This window comes from Ixodes scapularis, unplaced genomic scaffold (assembly GCF_016920785.2).
Source record: "Ixodes scapularis isolate PalLabHiFi unplaced genomic scaffold, ASM1692078v2 PGA_scaffold4__175_contigs__length_147842914, whole genome shotgun sequence".
NCBI lineage: Eukaryota > Metazoa > Arthropoda > Arachnida > Ixodida > Ixodidae > Ixodes > Ixodes scapularis.
Window position 1 is genome coordinate 143,989,225 of NW_024609879.1, and position 21,411 is coordinate 144,010,635.

At 47.5% G+C, this 21,411-nt stretch overlaps 1 protein-coding gene across 1 annotated transcript in view; it reads left to right on the forward strand.

The window, feature by feature from the left end:
• LOC120839163 overlaps positions 1-21,411 on the forward strand; it is a 41,617-nt gene that overhangs the window by 13,330 nt on the left and 6,876 nt on the right. Inside the window, exons 5-11 of the mRNA XM_040209409.2 lie at positions 4,757-4,869; positions 5,875-5,949; positions 7,120-7,262; positions 7,350-7,378; positions 11,164-11,272; positions 13,257-13,355; positions 15,468-15,603. Coding sequence (XP_040065343.2) covers positions 4,757-4,869; positions 5,875-5,949; positions 7,120-7,262; positions 7,350-7,378; positions 11,164-11,272; positions 13,257-13,355; positions 15,468-15,603 — 704 coding nt within the window. The remainder of the gene's footprint in view (positions 1-4,756; positions 4,870-5,874; positions 5,950-7,119; positions 7,263-7,349; positions 7,379-11,163; positions 11,273-13,256; positions 13,356-15,467; positions 15,604-21,411) is intronic.

The following is a 21,411-nucleotide window of genomic DNA, read 5'->3' on the forward strand; positions in this document are numbered from 1 at the left end:
GCCACGATTGGTAGGACGCTAAAGTGCAACAGAAACGACGCAGTTGAAAATTTAGCAACGTTCTTCTGCTATTTTACTATTCAACCTATAATAGATGACCACTCATGTAAGGGGAGTATTCACAAATATTCAAGGAATCTATCTGTATCCGAACCTTTTGCAGAGCAGCTATTTCGTGGAGGTTGCAAGTAGCAGTTATATGTTGGGGATTGTTTCTCCGTTCATTTGACCGGAAGTTGGTGGTTACGACACATGCAACAGCATCCTCTAGAGAAAAGTGCCTCTAGAAAACAAATGAGAAAACCGAGCAGAGTGAGCTTTCCTGATTCGGGGCATACTTGTGTAGCAATTAATTTACAGTAATTCAATTACTGCTCTAAACAATTTTGTAATTCGTAATTTCAAAATAATATTTTTGACCGAAACAAATTGTAGCTGTAATTTCGTTACGTTTATCCTAGGTAATTTGAGAAGTCGAATTACGATTGCAACTAGTTTATCCGTGATTCTGTCACGATGGAGCCTATGTCCTTCCGAGTGACTGACAATGCGGTGAACAGCTGCTCTCTTAGGTCCCTCTTGGCCAGCTCGTGGGGCTTTTAAAAGCGACAAAACGGTTCCCATGCGTCAACCATAGGTGCACAGCTGAGCAACTGTCAACGTGACAACACCTGCAGGTTGGCCCTAAACATGCCCCTCAGGTGCAATAAATTTCCATTGTGAGAATAGAGATAAAGTATAAAAATACAAAAGTTCGTGATGATAATGTGCACAGCTTGTCCCCACTAAAAAATGTAATTTTTTAGTTTTTTTTTTTTTTGCGCATAAGGAATCTACGCATTCCCGAAAGCTCATTTTTTGCTTAAATGTAGCGCTACTGGTCCGTACCAGCTGACGAAGTTTCAGAACTAAACGTTATCTCGATCAAAAGTTATGCCGACAATTTCAATAAGAAAATAAAGACCCTTTTTCGCCCGTTTTCGGTAACTGGTGCCATTCAGCTCCCGGCATTCCAAAGCTCCGTCCGCCGCCATTTTTTAGAGCGCAGCTCTTACGGGCCCGTTTCCGGCTTGAGCGGTGTCGGCGTCGCCGTCGGCGTCACCGTCGGCGTAACCGCGAGGTCACGTGACCCCCAGAAGTCACGTGACCCCCTTGAGGTCACGTGACCCCCTGAGGTCACGTGACCCCCAGAAGTCACGTGACCCCTTGAGGTCACGTGACCCCCTGAAGTCACGTGACGCCCCTTGAGGTCACGTGACCCCTGAAGTCACATGACTTCTGGGGGTCATGTGACCCCTTCAGGTCACGTGACCCCCTGAAGTCACGTGACCCCCTTGAGTTTACGTGACCTCAAGGAGTCACCTATCCCTCAGTACGCTTACATCTTCCTTCTCAAGAGCTGCGCTCTAACCGGTGTTACAGGGCATTGTAAACGGCTTTCATTTTTTTTTCATTGAAAACTTAAGAAAATCACTTATAACTTTTGAATACCATAACTGTTAGTTCTGAAACTTTGGCATCTGGTTCGCACCTCTGGGGCTAAATTTGGGCAGAGAATGACATTATTTTTGCGGTGAACAATAACCTTGTAAATGTTTAGGAGACGCCTCGTACATTGAATATCTTACCGCGACTCTTGTCAGCTAATTATTAGAATAATATAAGAGTTTGTTCCTCCATTCGGTTCTTTCGGTGCAAAGCCTCCTAAGAAAACCAGTTTTGCTTTGAAATGTTGTAATAAAAAGTAGACTAAAATGTGCGTGGTGTTGCGCAATATCATACAAAAAATAAAAGTAAAGAAAGAAACTGACTCACACCACAAGTTATACGGGAAATGAAGAGGTGAAACAAAGGCTTGGGATGTGAGGAATCTAAAATGCCGTATACTGTCTCCTCAAAGTTGAACATATAAAATATATTACTACACGGCATTGATCTCTGGTAGCTCTCAAAGCAAAGCATTTGCTAAGTGCTTGCATACTCTTTAAAAATAATAATTTAATTGTAATTAATAGCCTTTTGTGTGATAGTAGTTTTAATTGTAATGAACTACTCCCTCTGCAGTAAAGCAGTTGTAATTGTAGTTGACTTATATTTTTGAAGTACTTCTTACCCAGGCATGATATATGAACAGAAGTTGTCGGGTGTTTCATTGGCGGATCGTACCGAAAGTGTTTATCAAAGCCACGCGCCTCGGTTTGCTGTGCTGTGGGCCGAGGCGATTAGATTTGCAAAAGTCTTTTAACACGATAAAAAAAAGAGAAACATTTCTAAAAAAGAGGAACAGAAAAAAAAGCCGGCTCCAAAGGTGTGCACATGTGCGAAAAACCAACCAATATGATGGCACGAAATTCAGAGCATGAGAAAACATTTCCATTCCTTCACCATTTTTACGACGGAAAATAGAGCACGCATCGGAAATCGCAGACGTGTGCTTTGAAGTCGAGACACTACGGGAGCAGATACCCCCTATTGACCTTTGTGACTAACCGCCTCCCCAAGAGCAGTATTTCTCCTCTATTGTCAGAATCAGACATTTTGACCTTCGTACTTTTTCGATAGTAGCGTGGTACGATTTTAAGCGTTTCCCGAATTTCGCAGGTTCATCGATTGGTTTCTCTCACATGTGTTTCAACCTTCAAGGCTTAGATACTCATGCGAAAAACCATCTCATAAAAGGCCTACAACATCTCGTAAAAAAAAAACGAAGTAAAAAAAAAAAAGAAAAAAAAAGAAAAACGTATTGTTACTCTACAGAAATTGAGGATATACTTTTAACAATACTTCTGAAGACACTTGAGCACTTCTTACGAGCTGTGACTGCGAAAGTACACGTATAGGGGCACACCCCTTGTCCCACATGTAACACCCCAAAACTGCATTTGGACGTTCAGTCCACTAACGTCGAGCCAACTGTTACGAGCGGCTTGATAGCAATTGGATATAACGTGATAAATAGCTAATCTGCGTATCAGACTTGAAAAACAAGAAAAAAAAAACACTGAGGATTGGCAGCAGGGCCCAAAAAACCTTGGTTGTCTTACTGCAGCCTTTACTGCGTTCATTAGCTATTTTAATAGGTTGTATTGGTCGACTAAGGTATCGTCGGTGTGGACTGAACGTCGAATAGTTGTTTTGGGGCATTCCATACGGGACAAGGGGTGTACCCCTAGACATCCTCTATTTCTTAGAGTGCATTCTAGGCGCCAAGAAGAGCAGAAGCGGCCGCAGCACCGGCAGGGAGTGCGGCGGTGCGCCGTGCAGACCTCCCTGGCTCGCTGGTGATTGCTGCGCCGCCGGGTGAGGCAACGGCGGGAGTACGAAGTTTCTCTGCGCGGCGCCGGAAACGCGAAGCTCGGCGCGGCGCGTGCTGAAATCACTTGTCCTCTCATCATCATCATCGTCTTAGCTGCGGGTACCTGTTGACGACGTTACGTCGGCCTAACGTAGGGTTTAACGTCAGCCCAGCGCATACCCGCGTCCCCCCCCCCCCCCCCCCTCAAGTCAAACAGCTGCGCCTACCGGTTGACGACGTTAGACCTCAAAGCGTAACGATGCGCCTATGGTTAGGCCTAACGTCAGGCCAGCGCGTACACGCGTCGTCGCCCCCCCCCCCCCCCCCCCCCCCCCCCCCCCATCCTTTCCCGCTGCGCCGCCAGCAATTCGGCTGGCTCCTAAGCAACGATGACGCCGTTGTTATGAAGCCACATGACGCGTCGCGGCCAATGGTAATTTAGGTGCCGTTTCGCTGTTACGGACAACGTCGGCTTCACTACATGAGACAGTTTATGCATTCTCATGTTTAAACAAATCTAAAACGTTACTTTGGAACAAAAATCTTTTTTTTTTCTCAGGTTACAGTATATCGTGATTGTGACTGTATCTTGCTGCACGGGCGAGACGCTTGGGCATTTGCGTCGCCGCAGAGAGACGCTCTTCTAGAACTCTCTTGCCTAGCGTGTGCTAACGCAAGCGGTAAATTGCGTTCGTTATTCTAAAACTCCCCAATACCACAATTTCTCGGGAATGGCTTGGGAGGGACGACTTTTGCATCTTTCGAATTCCGTGCGCATCTCGACCGAAATTTTTGCGCACTTTTGTTCCAGTCACTTTCTCGACATATCACAGCGGGAATCGCCTTTCTAGAGCCTTGTACTCTCATCTGCCATAACGTACTTTACTCTTGTCCTTCTGTAGTCAAATGCAAACCGAAAACAGCATGGCGCCTTTTTCGGACACCCGGCCACAAGCACGGTCTCGTTGCCTTCCAGCGTGCACTGGTTGCGCGAGCACGGTGGAAGCTCACGAACCTCCTAAGTGTTATCGAAGCCAAAAAGCTCGCGTTTGAGGCGGGACAACAGCTGAAATGCGTCCCTGCTGTTTTCATCCTGTAAGTGACGACACGTAATATGCAGATAATAAAATTCTAACGCATTACTGCTTTTCTGGTATCCTTGGTAACTTACTCGGCATTACTGAACAATGCGGGGCGCAAGTTTGTCTGCTTCTTTTGCAGGTGGTGTGATGACGTCAGAAAGACGCCGAGGTCCGATTGGCTCCGATTGAGGGATAGTGGGTAGACCTCAAAGCAAGCTGCCTCTAGGTCTACCCACTATCCTTCCAATCAGAGCCAATCAGAGGTAGGCATCGTTCTGACGTCACCACAATCCCTGCAAAAGAAGCAGACAAACTTGCGCTCCGCACAGTATTTCATCGAGACCGATAGAGTTGACAGTTACTTCCTGTTTCTATGCAGTTCCTTCGCTGACTCGCTACGTTAACTTATATCTCCTGTCGGACCACTCACATTGCAAATTGTTTAAGAATATTGGAGATCAGCGCCTTTACATGACGGTTCTGACGAACGGAGTAAGTAGAAAAAATATTCGTCCCGCAGTTTTAAATATAGAACAACAAACAAAAGTGATAGGTAAACTTTAGTCACTGATAATGAATTGCATTTTTTTAATGCCCTGATTGGTCTCATGAACAGCCACCCAGAAACACAAAAACCACGCGTTGATTAAGTTTAGATTTAGATTTTCTGCTTTTTTTAATTTTTGTTTTACGAAGGCGACCAAATTATCGCTCATTTACGCCATTTACGATCTGTCGAAAATAGATACAATATTTCACCTGCTCAAATTTTGGATCATTTTATATTTATGCACTTATGATTTGGTTATCATGTTTCTGCAGTGGCTTGGCCCCTTTTTTCGATATTTTTTTTTTCAGACTCCAAAAAATTGGTTTAGGCTTTTTTTTTTTTTTTTCGATCTAGAGACTTCGCAATATTTGAGAGTCAGTGCACTTGCCCGACGTTTGATTTAGAGAGACTCGATGACTACAGGAGGAATGGGGTTACACAATCGTGCGAAGAACTGACATGTCCCAAGTAAGGGGTGACCAGACGTCCTGTTTTGGCCGGGATAGTCCCGATTTAGAGACGCATTTCTGCCGGCTCGCCGTTTTTTTTTTCTCAATGATCAGACTCACGTCCCGTTTTCGTGGGAACGTGCGCGAATAGTTGCGAAATGAGTTTTAAGCAAATGGAAGAAATCTAAAAGAATACATAATAAATCTAATAAAAATAAACATAATATAAAGATATGTTTCATCCAGATAGCCTAAATTTAGAGCTCATTCTGTGGTTACATTTGTCAATACGCGCTGTTCGCACAGACGTTCGCTCGGGGCAGTTTTTTATGTTACTTTATTTTTTATGTTTAGAGATAAAGAAAGGTGCTTTTAGGCAACTAGACGAAGAACTTCAGGAAAGGGTGAATTTGTAGAGTGAATCGAGTACCAGCAGAGCTCGCATTTTTTGTTTCGGCTGTTATTCGCACGTGTCCTCGTGTTTGTTTCTTTCCGTAGTTGAGAGCAACCTACAGCGGACTGCCGCACGAACTGGGACTCGCTCTGAGGCTCGTTGGCATCTCCTGCTTAAAGGTAAGATATCCTTTTTTTCGCTCCTGCAGCAGCCCGAGTGTGGAGTACACGCGTGACCATAGGCGTATACTACGTTTTCTACTCGTTCGTCGTCATTCGCCGAAGAAGTTAACACCCTGTGTGACCCTTGAGACGTGCCGTTGTGAACACGTCGAGATTTTTACGAAAGCGCAGTGCCGCTGGAAAAATGCAGAACTCGTCGAAAGCAAGTTTCGCCGGTCTCGCGGCGGGATCAAAGCTTCCTTGGCACACCGAAATACTGCGTCTCTGTGCCTTCAAACACACAGACGCAATGCTTCAGCGAGCCAAGGAAGCTTTGATCACGCCGCGAGACCGGCGAAACTTGCTTTCGACGAGTTGTGGTTTTTTCCTGCTGCACTGCGCTTTCGTAAAAATTCCCACATGTTCTCAACGGCAAGTCTCAACGCTTACACAGGGTCTTAAAAATCTTCTTCGGCGAATGAGGACGAACGAGTAGAAAACTTGTCTTCAGCATGCTGCCGCCAGTCTCTGTAACGCAAGCGAAACCGCAAATCCCCTACGAGCAAGATGGCCGTCCCGTGGCTTCACTCGTGGTAGCGGGAAGCGCGATCCAGCAATTGTCATTGAGATCAGTGGCGCGATCGATGGTATCTGTCGATGATCTCCCGGGATAATTCTTGATGACACTACACGTCTGATGCGAGCTCGAGAATCTTAGAAACAGACGAAACCGGTGCCACAAGTATAACTTTAGTGGCGACGGCCATAAGGACGCATTCATGCTGCTCGTACATTAAACAAAAGACACGATGAGATAATTATCTGCGGCCTCAAGCATGTTCTAAGTATCTTTGTTTCATACGAATGTACGCTTTGAACATGTATGCAGACAGTCTTTGTGTGACCAATGTGGCGGGACAGTCATACGTGGAAGAACCACACCACAGACAGTGTCTGGAGGCTGCCCATTGTACGATCTGTTAGCAGTGTTACTTTGGTTTTAAAGTGATACGTCGTCTCCTGCCCTGCCGAGAACGTAACTGTCACGCATCGCGCCTTATTAACTGTCACTTGCTAAGCACTAAGCGTACATGGAAACTCTAAACTCCACAATAAAAATGAAAACGAAAGTAAAAATCTTGACATGGAAAGCATAAACATGTGTTTGCGACGTGTGACATTTTTCAGAAGTCTGAGCAGAAAAAGATATATGAAACCAGCATCAAAAAACGCAAATTGGATGGGAATAGTGCTCTGTGGGGTTTAAAGATTTTCGTAGCGGAAAACCAGGCGTGGTTTGAAAATGCTACGGTCATCGCTATGCTAACGGCGTAAGTATTTGAAAACTAGTTGTCACCGCCGCCGCGGTGGTGACAACTGTTAAGATCTAAACTGAGAACGAGCTGTTTTTGTTACAGGTACTCCTTCCAGGATGAATCTCGAACTGGTGACGTATTACTGATTCCCCTTTTCATACATAGTCTCGAATAGAATGATTTGAACTAAAGTAACTGTACAGGCGAGCTGGTCCAATAGTGACATGGGAAACCAGGAGTGAGGGAAAACGGGCTCGTACTATTTGCCAGAACTTTTACGCCCGACCTCCGGGATCCTGACATCCGACAGTATGACACTCCGGCTTTTGCGACGTAATTTGTTGCCGCTTCTTGTTGGCTTTTCCTCTGATTAACAAAACTTTTGGAAAAATTAAAAGTCTTTAATACAGGAAATTAAAGATTAAAAGTTACACGTGCGGCCAACGCACACTTGCGTGCCGCCTAGTGTCCCCCCGCATATCACTCTCTGCCCAGCGTTGCCTCCTTTCGCTTTCAGATTTTGCTAACATATTCTGTACTTTTTTCGATGCGTGGACGGAATAGGGGGCTAATCACACCAGTTGGAGACGCCTCCTAGGCACTTTAGCACCCCTCTGACAACCTGCCGTCTTCACTTTGTACGGGGTATACACCTCCTGAATAGCAAGGCCTATAGTGCCTAAGATTTAGGGTGACCATATTCCTCAAGGTACAAAACGGGACATCCCAGCGGGAGGCGGGGGGGGGGGGGGGGCTATAAAATATTGAGAGGGGGAAAAACATTTTACTGAGATCATTGCTCTTATATCGAAATGTTACCATATTGCAATACGCCCTAGGGCCAGTCACGCTCACAGTTCAGTTGTACGCACTCATTTCGAAGGTCCTGCTTTGGGTCCTTCGTTGGTGTGGGCGTATTTTACCGACGACTGAAGTTTCCTAAGCAGGATTTTATCCTGCAGGACTCGGTTGTCAAAGTCTGCGCACTTATATGGGGAAAAAAAAGAATCATGTCTTGAAAACGGGACATGATTCTTTATTAGGACAAAAAGACGGGGCGGCAGGAGCGGACCTCAAAAACGGGACTTTCCCGGCCAAAACGGGACGTCTGGTCACCCTACTGAGCTTCTGCGTCAGCTGCTAGATGCCTGCGTGGCGGGACAAAGGTTGAACGCGAGTGCTGCGGCAGCATGCGGCCGGAACTCGTGATCCATCTCCCTGTCTTTTTTTCCGCACATCCTCTTATACGCGAGAGGCACATTTCCTCGGTGTTGGTTTTGGTGGTTTCGGTGTTTCGGTCGACGTTTATGTCGACTCAGGTTAGCGAAGAGCGCAAGCCGAAAAAGAAGGCTCAGGCACCTGCTTCAAAGAGAGGCCCTCTGCCTTGCGGATCCAACAGTTTTTAGAGCGCAGCTCTTAGTCGCCCGTTTCCGGCTTGAGCGGCGTCGGCGTCGCCGTCGGCGTAACCAAGGTCACCTCAAGGTCACGTGACCCCAAGGTCACGTGACCCCGAAGGTTACGTGACACCTCCCAAGGTCACCTCAAGGTCACGTGACCCCTCCCAAGGTAAACCAAGATCACGTGACCCCCCAAGGTCACGTGACACCCTCCAAAGTCACGTGACACCCCCCAAAGTCACGTGACACCCCCCCCCCCCGAGGTCACGTGACCTCCTCCCCCCGAGGTCAGGTGACCCCCCCGGAGCATATTAAAGAATGAAGGGAGGAGGGGGAAGGGTCTGCCCTCCCCTCAGTACCCTTCCCTCCTCCTCCTCAAGAGCTGCGCTCCAATTCGGCGTTACAGGGAGTTGAAAACGGCTTTCACTTTTTTTGTTCAATTTTGTTAATTTCCATTTTCAGTTTGACAGTTGGAGCGAGATAAAGGACCAGGTCATGCCGATTCGGAATGGGCATAAAGAATCCGCCCTAAATTAAACAAGCTAAAAAAAACAAAACAAAACAAAAAAAAAAAAACGTGCAATGCGTTTTGAGGTTAGAGTCGCACGATTAGTTTTCCAGTGTTCATAGCAGCTTCAACCAGCTACCTGCTTTAACTGCATTAAAATTTAGCTGGACCAATCGAAGTCGCAGCCCCCAATTAGTCAAAGTGTTTTTTCGCCAACAAGTGCGAATTCTATAGCGGCGTGCTGAAAACGAGCATTCGCCGGATTTTTCTCGCTCCGTCAGCACCGTTGTTAATTTTATACGATAAGTTTATTTATCAACACCCCGTGCTGAGGACATGGGAATACTCCATATGCTTTTTTAGTAATGCATTCCTAAAGATATATGAACACATAACAAAGCATATATCCCATCATCTGGCAACATATGAACTTCCTTTAAAGGGATACTTCAACGAAATTTGAAATATTCCCGTCGTGTTCAAAAATAGGTTGAATATGATCCACTATATCCGTAAATGACAATCGCACGTTTATATTTTGAGCCTGGTGGCTGTATTTTTCGTTATAAACGGCCCACTCTGGCAAGCGCTCGGAGGAGGCCCAGTGGAGACCACGTGACATCCAACGCAATCGTGACGTAGGTCGTCTCGGGACGAGCATAGCTACGGCGAGGCTGACGTCGAGAGGATGGCCTAGTCGTTCCAGCCACCGAAGCGGCTGCTTTTGTACGAATTTTGAGTGACGGGTTAATCTTCTATAATCTTCTAGGGGGACAATAGCGACTTCTGCGACACACAAAAGGCATTCTCGGGAAGAGGGGAGTTCCTCCTGCCCCTCTTCTCTCGTCGTGGCCGGAGACGAGACAACCTCCGTCAGTAGCTGTCAAGGTTCCTAGACGGGCATTACAAGCGAGGCGTTAGCGACATCCACCAGGTGCTCTTTGCTAATCGTTTAATTCGTTTTAAAATTCCTTTTCGTGACTTTTTTTAACAAGATATTGGTATGTTCGATGTGATGCTGCTCCTTTGAACACATATAGACCATAAAATAAGCGCCGGAATTTCGTTGTAGTATCCCTTTAAATAAGGAGAAACGAAAAAAGAAAAGTTTGGTATTATGTCCCATAACGTGGGGCTTCTTTCTTACGCGCAGTCAGTGGCTGCTTGCGCTTTAAAGGGCAACTCCGCTCAATTCCGAAAAATTTAGGCTTCCATGTGATTCACATTCACAAAGTAATACTCAACAACTCTACGTCTTCGGATTCGCGAAATGTGGAATAATATTTGTGTAATCCTAATTTAAACATCAGCAGATACCGAAACCGACACTTCGGTTGCGTCAGGCAACATTGGTCTCGGGTCGTCACAGTCATGAGCACCTCACGTCGAACCACGTGGTCTTGTGACGTTCGGGAGGGAGTGAGAAACAGGACACGCGACGCGGGCAGGTCCTTTTTTTTTTTTTTTGGACGCGGGCAGGTCGCTTCGCATGGCGTGGACGGTGATGGCCCGGGGGAGAGGGGGAAGGGGAGAAGACGAAAGAGGACAAGGGGAGCGGAGAAACAGTCCGATAAGCGCGCAGGGCAGCGGTGATCACGTGAACGCCCGGTCAGCCAACACCGGGAGGAGAAACTCATGACGTCATCGTTAAATTTCGCTCTGAAAAGTAAAAACAAGCAAAACATGAGAATGAAGTATGCATGCCTCTGACGTAGTGGCTCAACGTTGGCCGCTCCAACTTCGTGGCATTGACTGCGCTGATGATTGCGCCTCGCGCCGCACGCTAGAGTTGGCAGATTTCGGCGACTTGGCTCGCTTGAAGGTTCGCTGGCCAGTTTAATAAATATATAGACGGAATTAGATCGTAATATTTGACATGGGGTCTTCCTATATGATACTGAAGAGGGCTACATAGTTTTCTAACTATCAAAAATGAAGCGGAGTTGCCCTTTAATATCTACCTGTGACCGAAAGTCATATCATTGAACTGCAATACTTCGATTCCTTTCAGGCTACTCTTTCTTTGCTGGATTCTGCAGTAGAGATCAAGTAATACTCATGAGCGATCCACACGCAATGTACCGCATGCAAGAAGAGCTGGCGGAGCACATCTTGAAATTGTAGGGATAAATATTCTGTCCGCACTTGTGATGAAATTATTCTACTTTATTTCACCTTATGATGTACCGGAGAAATTGCTACAAGCGCGAGCTCCTTGCTGTGGGGCGCATCTCGGCGGCACAAGCTCTCGTGCATTAATGGGACGTGGCAACGCTATGATATCGCGCTTCTAGCCTTCGCTGCGGTGCAATTTAAGGTGAAAAAGATACACTCAGTTTTATATATATATATATATATATATATATATATATATATAAATCTAATACGGTTTTGTATATAAAAAAAAAGAAACTTAAATTGTTTTTGCGTGGCCACCAGGATCGCGAATACGAAATTGATGCGCCTACCAGCCACAACAGCGCTCTCCAAATAGCGCTGGAGCCCCTTTTCCCCGTAGTGTTTGGTGTGAGGAGGAATCATGACGTAATATGCGGAGACCTTAACGTTTCCGCGCTTTCCGAAAGCCTTAAACGAGCAGTCCGAATTACTACACGCGTTCCCTTACAAGCCGCACGCGTGAGGCAGCTGAAACTTCTGGGTATGACGTCATACCCAGCGGTTGGTTCTCCGGTTTTTCTCGCCTCTATTGATACGCTTGGGTTAAATGCTGGAGATATTCAAATTCACGGGACAGAAATACGATAGAAGTTACCTCTAATTCTATTTTCATTTTCAAGATTTTTTTTTTAGCTTTTTGTGAAGTCAGAGCGAGGCGAATAGCTGGTTGCAACGCAAACACAAACGCATAGATCAAAACGTATTGTCCCGACGCGTCCTTGGCGCTTGATCGAATCAGTTGGGCGGTAACTAACACGCAAAACGCCCGTGATCTAGCGTTTTCTAGAAACTTGATAGGCCACGTTGTCTTGTAGCGTTGGTAATGCTTTAAGATGAAACGGAGTATAACAATTCACGTGAGCCCGATGCACCTTCGGATCAAAAGTTTTCAGAAGCATTCTGTGTGATCACGTAGGTAAGCTCCCAAAACACAGGGACAACGAAGTAGACAGACCCCTGTCTTTCTACTTGAGTCCCTGTGTTTCTTTGGCGCTTACCTACGTGATCGTGAATCAACTGGCCCAAATAGACCGATCTCACCAGGCAGCTTCGCTACGCCCACGGCATGCATCCTGGGAACTGTAGTCTTTCTGCAAGCGCGACAGCTCCGCTGCGGGTCGGCTCAAGCTGACCCGTTATCTGTCGCCTGCCTCCTGTGAACTACAATTATGGCGGCATCACGCATGCGGGGAATGCTCGGTGAGATCGGTGCGTTTCTGTGTCCTAAAGACGGGATCCCATCTGCTTATATATACACTCTAAAAAAATAGGGTATCACCTTACACCCTTTTGTCCCATATAATACACCCCAAAACTTCATTTCGACGTACAGCGCTCTATCGTCGAACAGACGGCACCAAATTTTACCAGGGGCTTGATAACGGTGCGATATAACTTATTAAATTTCTAAAGTACGTATCAAAGACCAAAGAAAGAAAACACGGAGCTTTTGCAGTACGGCCAAGAAAACTTCGATAATATTTCTTACAGTCAATAATACGGACATCAGCTATCTTAATAAGTTGTACCACAAGGCTATCAAGCCCCTCGTAAACTTTGGGGCCGTCTGTACGATTATGGGGCGTTGTACGTCGAATTGAAGTTTGGGGGTGTATTATATGGGACAAGGGGTGTAATAATACACCTTTTTTTCTGAGAGTGTAGGGTGGTCCAAGCCACCAGGCTCGATCAAAAATGGAGCGTAAAAACCGACGCCTGCACGTAGCCATCTAAACTTTTCGTCAAAGGTGTATTTCAGAGTTATGATTATAGTGCAATTAAATGCAAAGGTGGGAGCGAGCTGGACAAGAACGATGAAAATAATCCCTGGAGAAGGGGAAAAAGAGGAACAAAGGACCAACACAAATATCCAAACACTTGTAGTATACGATTTATAAGTAAAAAATGTGTTTTAAAACATTTCAGGATGTCTGTGGATTTGGAGGAGGGTTTGCTCGAGAAATGCGTTAGAAATAAAACTGACACGCAACATTGCAGTTTGGACAAGCTGAACGCTTCGCTTGCGTAAGTCTCTATTTAGTAATTACATTGCCTAATTGTTTATGCGGGTGGAAAAATTAAACGGCGGTCAATGAAATGTGACTCAATACATTTTCGAAATACCCGGGATGTACAGTTTCCGGCCTGCTTTTTACTATTTCTAAATAAAAAAAATAAGAAAAAGACGAAGTTAACATTTAAACAATTTTCCGCGCTTTCTAGCGACGCAGAGCATAATTTATACAAAGCATGAAACTAGGCCTCGACATTTACCGAAGTAAACTGCACCAATAAAGTTCGAGTGCACTTACGAAGTGCACTCGAACTTTATTGGTGCAGTTATTGGTGCAAAATCGTTTTATGGCGTCCTGTTTCCATCTAAGCCGTTTAAAAAAAAATGTTTTTTTCCTTTGCATGTGTCCTTTAAGCTGAGACTACAAGCCCGACCTTCAGCGCAAGCTCGCTGGCTTCTGCAGTGCTTTGGCTGCGCGTGCCTGCACTTTCACACTTGTGGTAGCAAGAGCAGAAAGCTGGCGCTGAAGGCGGCAAAACCGGTTGTAAACCTTAATTGCTGGATTTTATAATCGATATATGGCACCGAGACGATGGGAAAGTTTTCACGATTATGTACTGGGAAAACACGATGCTTACAGAATGTATTCCCTTTCCCAAAATGCATTCGCATCGGGCCCCCATGCATTTGACCACTACAATGGCCCTAGCCGTTGTCGCACAAATATAATCATCAGCGTAAGGGAACCGCCAACAAGGATACGAATTCGATGGCGAATAAATGCGGCGTGATAAACTGCGTTGGCGATTAAGAGATCTTTTACACATCCCTTTAAACTGTACCTCAGAGAGTGGATATACCTGGTTCGAGTTATCTGCATTGTGGCTTAGTTTGAAATACAACCATTAAAAAATAAAAAAGAAGCTTCTATTGATTTGGACATGCGGTCTGTTCAGTGTACTTACATACGGCACAGACGATAACTTTTGGTTAACCGATTCCCAAGAAGAAGAAAGAAAAATGCGAGCAGGTTCATTGGTGGGTTCTTCGGGAATGCGTTCGCATGACCCCTGGAAATGGAAACGCCACACACATCGCTTTATACAAGAAACGGTAACGCTGATGCCTTCACGTTTTTCTTTTGGCTTTATCTTTTGCATTCTCTATTTTTTGCATGCCGCTTTTTGACTTCGTTACGGGGTCAGTGTTAGCGGTTTCCAAAAGGAGGCGTCTATGGCGTTTCCCCAGGGTTATGCTAACGAATTCCCCAAAAATCTAGCAATGGATCTTCTTGAAATTTTTTCACTCCTTTTTTGTACTTTGCTTGTCAGAGTACGTCGACGCCATTGGGTATACGATCATCCATATCATTCGTGGAAAGAACCAGATCCATACCACTCGCGGAAGGAACCACATTCATATCACTCGTCGAATGAACCGCATCCATCGTTTTGATCAAACACATATCACAGCCCACGCACCGCTACTACGGAAATCCAAAGCGAAGAACAACCGGCGACACCGGAGCGGCAACTGAGCATGCCCGCATTCCACCGCGCCGGACGCAGCACCTCCTAGATAAAAAAGCCAGTGCTGAATGAGATGGCGTCATCAGAGAAGGCCAACGCTGGGCACGGATTGGTCACGACGATTGCGTCAATGTTCGGCTCAAATTTGACTCAAAGCCGACCGCTGACGCAGCACTCCTTTCCAATCTGTGTCAAGCGTTTGCCTTGATGACGCCATCTTATTCAGCACTGCGGCTTCGTTATCTAGCAGGTGTTGCGCGGCGCCTCCTCCTCTCTGGCTCCGCATCTGCAGTAAGCTGTGGGCGTTACTTTGCCAAAAACGGAAGGGCTCGGTTTTACGGAAACCCAGTGGTGTCTGTCAGTTTGTCAGCGCCGGGGAATGAGGGAGAGGTTGAAGCCTGTTCACGTCAGCACAATTCGGACGAATGGGTGTGTCGCACGCGAAAACTGACAAATGAAAGAGAGCGCCGGGTTTTCTTCAAAACAAACGTTCTAATGCTAACACATTAAAACAAAAAGTTGGCAATGCACTTTTGCTAAGTCAGCATCATCGCTTGCTTTTATGTTGGCACTAATTTTTACTTTGTTTCAAAGCCGCATGCCCCAAGACTGCTTTCTACCAAGAGGAGAGGAGGTTCCTCAAGTCACTAGCTTGCCTGGCGACGTCGTCAATTTGTTTAAGCTATGTGAAGCAATGTATCCTCACGAATGGTTTATCGATTATTGTTTCGTAAGTCTGTCTTACCTTTGCTGACCACTTTTAGTTCCATATACGACTGTCATCAGGGGAATGGTTCACATATTTTTTGTACGAATGTCATTGAGTGTTTGCTCGCTTCAAACCGCTTCGAAAAATCTGCGTTCAATCACTGGCGCCATCGAGTGGGTAGCGTTGGAACGCATCAATATGCCTATAACCAGACCACAGTGTAAGATATAAAATTGCGTGACGACCACACGACGCGATGCATTTAGACAGCGGCGACAAGGTCGTACGATGTGTTTTCCCGCCAAATCTAGCGGGGAAACTGACTTGGTGCATAGGTCACGTACCGTCAATTTTTCCGCTAACTTTATCGGGGAGCATGGATTTCTCTGTAGGCCTCCCGTGCCGTCAGGTCACGTGACATCAATTTTCCCACCAAATCTAGCAGGGAAACTGGACCGGTATGTAGGTTGCGTGACATCAAGTTTTCCGCTGTATTTAGAGGGTGACCTGAATTTCTAAACATGATTCGTTTAGAGTCGTAGACGTCAGGTCACGTTACAATACTTTTTCCGCCAAAGTTAGCGAAGGAACTGTTCGTTCGCGCTCAGGCCGTCGCGGAACCCGGGGACGGGCCACTAACAACTGCCGCTGTAATATATATATAGGCGAGGACACAGCACGGCGAACGCTGCGACGCGACCGTCCACATAAAGTCCTCTTGGCGCGTTCGAGTAGCCTTAGAGTTCCTGAATAGGCTCCCTACGGGAGCCAAAGTTGCGCGTCTGTTCTCCACGTGCCGCCGGTCCGCTATTCGCCGAGATCCCAGCACGTGAGGAGCCGGATCAAGTGCCGTGCAGGAAAGTAGACGTTCCACGCGCCCCGGCGTACGTTCCCCTCCTTTTGAGCGCGCCTCGAACGCGCGGCGCTGCTATTCGTCGAATTCAGTCACGTGAGGAGTTGAATCAACATGCCATGCGGGAAAGACGGCGCTACGCGGATGAACGCGCAACATTTAACATCATGTTTGTATTGTTAGAAGACTAATTTAGTGTTGATCTGTCTTGCCTCATTAATAATTCAATTTTGCCCCCCCCCCCCCCCCCCCCCCCGTTCTTGACGGTCATCTTGCATGTCGAAGAATCGCCTTTTTGGAGCGTTGAGGAGGCTGGCGGCAGTGAGCTGAAGTCACGGTTTATACTTGTTCGACACCATTCGCCAAATAATTTTTTTTTAAACTTTGTGTAAACGATAAGATTACCTTTGAGTACACGTAAAAGTTTTTTACGAAAGCGCCGCGACGCAGGAACAAGGCACACCTCGTCGAAAGCAAGTATCGCCGGTTTCGCGGCGTGATCAAAGTTTCCTTAGCACGCCGAAGTGCTGCGCCTCTGTGCCTTCGCACGCTTGGATACCGATCAATGATCGGTGCCGCGGCAGTTTTCAAGGTTGCGTCGCGCGCAGATGTCTTTACTTCATATATCGGCCACGAATTCGTCCAGCTGTTCTGGCGAGTTGCTATCAATAAAAGGGAATAAAAATCAGTGGTTGCTATTAAGCACAATTAACCACGGCTATGTTCCACATCTACTCGAATGGATCACATGGCAGCACAAAGAGAGCAACGCCGTGGAGAAAGGTACGTTTTCGGACACAAAGGTATAAAATGGCGAGTTCGACAATTTCTTCAAACGCGACCATTATGGTCGTGTGCATTCTGCCGCCATCCACGCCGCCGTACCTCCATCCCCTTCTTTCGTCGCCACTGGATCAAGCTCGTTTCTGGGCCGCGAGTACCGGAAATTACAAATGCAGTCATAGTAAAACGCTGCTCCCGAGGCACATACGTCTTCACGCAGACAGCACTCGCGAAACATATACACGGTGTCGATTCTTGATAGAGAGAGAGAGAAAAAACTTTTAATAAACAATTCGCTTGGCTTTTCCGAGGTGAGAGGAGCCCTCATTCCAGGGCCCCTGTAGCTGTCGCTGCGGCACGGGCCCGCGAGACCAAATTACGCTGGTCGTCCGGATCCCAGCTGGACAGCGCAGCTTCCCACTGCTCGGCGTTTGGGTTGGGAACTGGGGGGGCAGCCTGAATCTTAGGGCATGCCCACGTGATGTGATATAGTGAAGCCTTTTCGGTGCACAGGGGACATTTGTTTGTGGGGTATACTGTAGGGTACATGGCATGTAAGAGGCTGAGGTGGGGGAAAGTATTTGTTTGCAACATGCGCCAACCTACAGCGTCCTCCCTCGTTAGAGATTTGTGCGGCGGAGGAAGGGTGCGGCGACTCAATCGGAGATGTTGAAGGATGTCACGATAGGTAAGGGGGATCGGGATGGGGACCAGGGATGGGTCTTCCTGCGGTGGCGGGGCCCGGAGGGTTAAAGCTCGGGCTGACGCGTGTGCGCGTTCGTTCCCGCTCAGGGAATTATGCCCCGGCGTCCATATCAAGGATACTGTAGGGAGTTGTTCAGGGGGGTGATTATACTGCGTTTCACCTTATGTGCGAGCGAAGGCAAAGCTGGAAGCGCCAGCACGAAACCTCCGTGCCTTCAGGCTTTGCTCGAGCGCGCGAGCTGGGCAGAAACGCAAAAAGCGCTGGTCTCGCGCTTCTAGCTTTGGCTTCGCTCGCAGATAGAATGAAACGAAGTATAGTTAAAATTCGATGAGCAAATCTGGAGAGGCGACCGTTGACAAAACTACGGCAAGCCGCCTGCGAGTCAGTAATTATTGAAAGAGATGTGATAGCTGGGGTGGACGTGATAGCGAGCGCTATGGCCGCTTCTTCTGCCTCGAGTGGGAGGGAGGTAGGAACGGTCGCGGTGGTCACTTCTCGCATGTCTTCGTCGATTACGCTGACAGCCATGGCCAGTCGACCCGGGTAACTGGCGGCGTCAGTGTATCTGACGTGGCGGGCATATTGAAGTTTCTTCTGAAGAGTGCGGGCGCGAGCCTGTCGTCTCCCCTGATGGAACTCGGGGTGCATGTTTTTGGGTATTGGGGCAACTGAAATTTTGGTGCGATAAGCAGCAGTGAGGGGAATTGTTTCACTGTGGCCCAGAGTTTGAATTGGGTAGCCCAGACGAGTTAGAACCTGCCTGCCTGCAGGTGTTAGCTTGAGACGTTCGCGTTGACCTGTGAGGTGTGCTTCAATGTGCTCTTCGACGGTATTGTGAATGCCGAGAGACAAGAGACGTGGTGTCGAGGTTCCGGGTGGAAGACTGAGGGCTTGTTTATAAGACCGGCGAATCAGTACTTCGAGTTTTTCTCGTTCCCGAGGTTTGAGGGTCAGATAGGGGACAGAGTAGGTTACACGGCTAATGATGAGTGCTTGGATGAGACGGGTAGCGTCTTCCTCTTTCAGGCCGTGTCGTCTGTTGGCAATTCGTCCCATCATACGAAGGATTTGATTCGTGGTATGCGTAAGACGTTGAAGCGCGTGTGATCCTCCGCCGTCTTGTTGGAGAAAGAGGCCGAGAATCCTAATGCATGTCACTTGCGGAATGACTTGATTCTCGAGAGTGAGAGTAAGCTGTGGCGGATCATAAGGAATGTTCCGGCATTTCTTCTTTACAATGAGCAGCTGCGATTTTTCAGGCGCACATTGAAGACCCCCACCACGTGCATACCGTTGAACCACGTCGGTCGCGCGCTGTAAGGCATCTTGGATCTCCCCGTCAGAGCCGGAGGTGGCCCAGATAGTAATATCATCGGCGTAGAGGGCGTGATAGACACCCTCTATTTCTGCGAGTTGGGCAGGGAGCTTCATCATCGCCACGTTAAACAACATAGGCGACAGAACCGCGCCTTGTGGCGTTCCCCTGTTGGGAGTGGGGAGAGGTTGGGTCCGAAGGTCGCCAATGCCGATCGTGGCGGTGCGGTTTTGTAAAAATGCTTGAATGTAAGCAAAGGTTCGTTGACCACAGTTTAGATCACTGAGATTGGTAAGTATGATGTCGTGACTCACATTGTCAAATGCCCCCTTCAGATCCAGCGTCAGGATGGCTCTAGTGCTGTGAGCGGAGACTTGTCGATTGATATCCTCGTGTAGTTGGAGGAGGATGTCTTGCGTACTGAGGTGCGGACGAAAGCCGAAGATTGTCGGTGGTAGGAGGTTGTTGTTCTCGACGTATGGCTGGAGCCGGTTGAGTATCACGTGCTCGAACAGCTTCCCAATACATGAAGTGAGAGAGATGGGCCTCAGGTTCTCCAATTTGGGTGGTTTGCCGGTCTTGGGGATCAGGATGATATCGGCATGTTTCCACGCTGCCGGTAATGTGCCTTCCTCCCAATGCTGATTAAAGAAATTGGTGAGGGCTTGGATGGAAGGGTCGTCTAGGTTTCGAATGATACGGTTTGTAATCTTGTCCGCACCGGGGGTGGTATTGCGGGTAAGAGCCTGGATGGCTTGATTCACTTCGGCCAAAGTGATGGGATTATCAAGGTCCGCGTTGGGGGCACCACGGTATTCCATGGGCTGAGAGGGCGGATGTTGTTGCCCTATGTACTTGTCCCGCAGAGCGTCGAGAATGTCCTTGCTTGTCCCTGGATATTGATGTAGGAGTTTTGTGATAATATGCCGGGTGGCTGACTTGCTCTTGGTGGGGTCAAGCAGGTGGCGCATCAGGGACCAGGTTTTGGCGGTGCCCAGGGTGCCCTGCAGGCTGTTGCAGAACTGTTGCCAGTTCTGTTGCATGAGGTCCACAGCGTAATCAGCGGCCTCCTCTGTGAGCCTTGCTATCCGAATCTTGAGGGTCCTGTTGTGCTTCTGCCGACGCCATCGCTTGATCAAGCTTCGTCGAGCTTCCCACAGATGGAGTAAGTGGGGGTCAACGGCTTGTCGTTCGTCGTTTAACATGATATCTTTGGCATAAGCGGAGACGTCGTGTTGTAGTGCGCTCACCCATTCGTCGAAGGAAATGATCTCTGAAGTGGAAGTGGTTTCTCTCTGCTTACGAAACTCGTCCCAATTAACGAGTCGTGTCTTTTTGATGTAGGAGTTCTTGCGAATGAGGGGGACCGTAGTGATGAGAATGCAGTGGTCACTTCCGAGCGTTTCCTCGGTGTTGCACCATTCAGCGTCTGCGAGCCTCTTGGTCATTGTCAAGTCGGGGCACGTGTCACGCGACACACTGTTGCCAATCCTGGTAGGGCAGGCAGGGTCTGTGTGTACTGTGAGGCCCTGTTGATGGATGAGCTCCCACAATTTATTGCCTTTCACGGTCGCCTTGCCGTATCCCCAAGCTGGGTGCGCCGCGTTAAAGTCGCCCAGGATGACGACGCCGTTCTGCTTGGCTAGTTTGAAAGTCGCGGCGAACAGGTAGGCAAAATTCTCCTTTCGTCGACTTGGTGGACTGTAGACATTGAGCACGAAAATACTCATCTGACCCCTTTTTGCAGGCAGGATCTCGATAAGGTTATGGTCGATGTTACTGCCATCAATTTGGTGCAGAACAGTGGTGAGTGATTTGGCAGTGAGTGTGGCGACTCTACTATCGGCGGACGTTGTATGACAGTTGTAGCCGGATTGCGATGGGACCGATCCGGTTTCTTGAATTGCTATGACATCAGGGGGGGTTTCGGCATCGCATATGTATTGACGAAGAGAGGCATGTTTTTGTTTGTACATACGACAATTCCATTGCCAAATGGTTAGGTTGTGGGAAGTTTGTTGAGCCTGATTATTCATCATGACCGGGTGTATGAGTAGGAAGGGAGGGGGATTCTAGGTTGGGTACTAGTTTTGCTTTTTTGCGGTTTGCGTGGTCAGTATCTTCAGTGTTAATGAGAGTATGAAGGTGCTGGAGCGCCTGTTTCATCTCTTG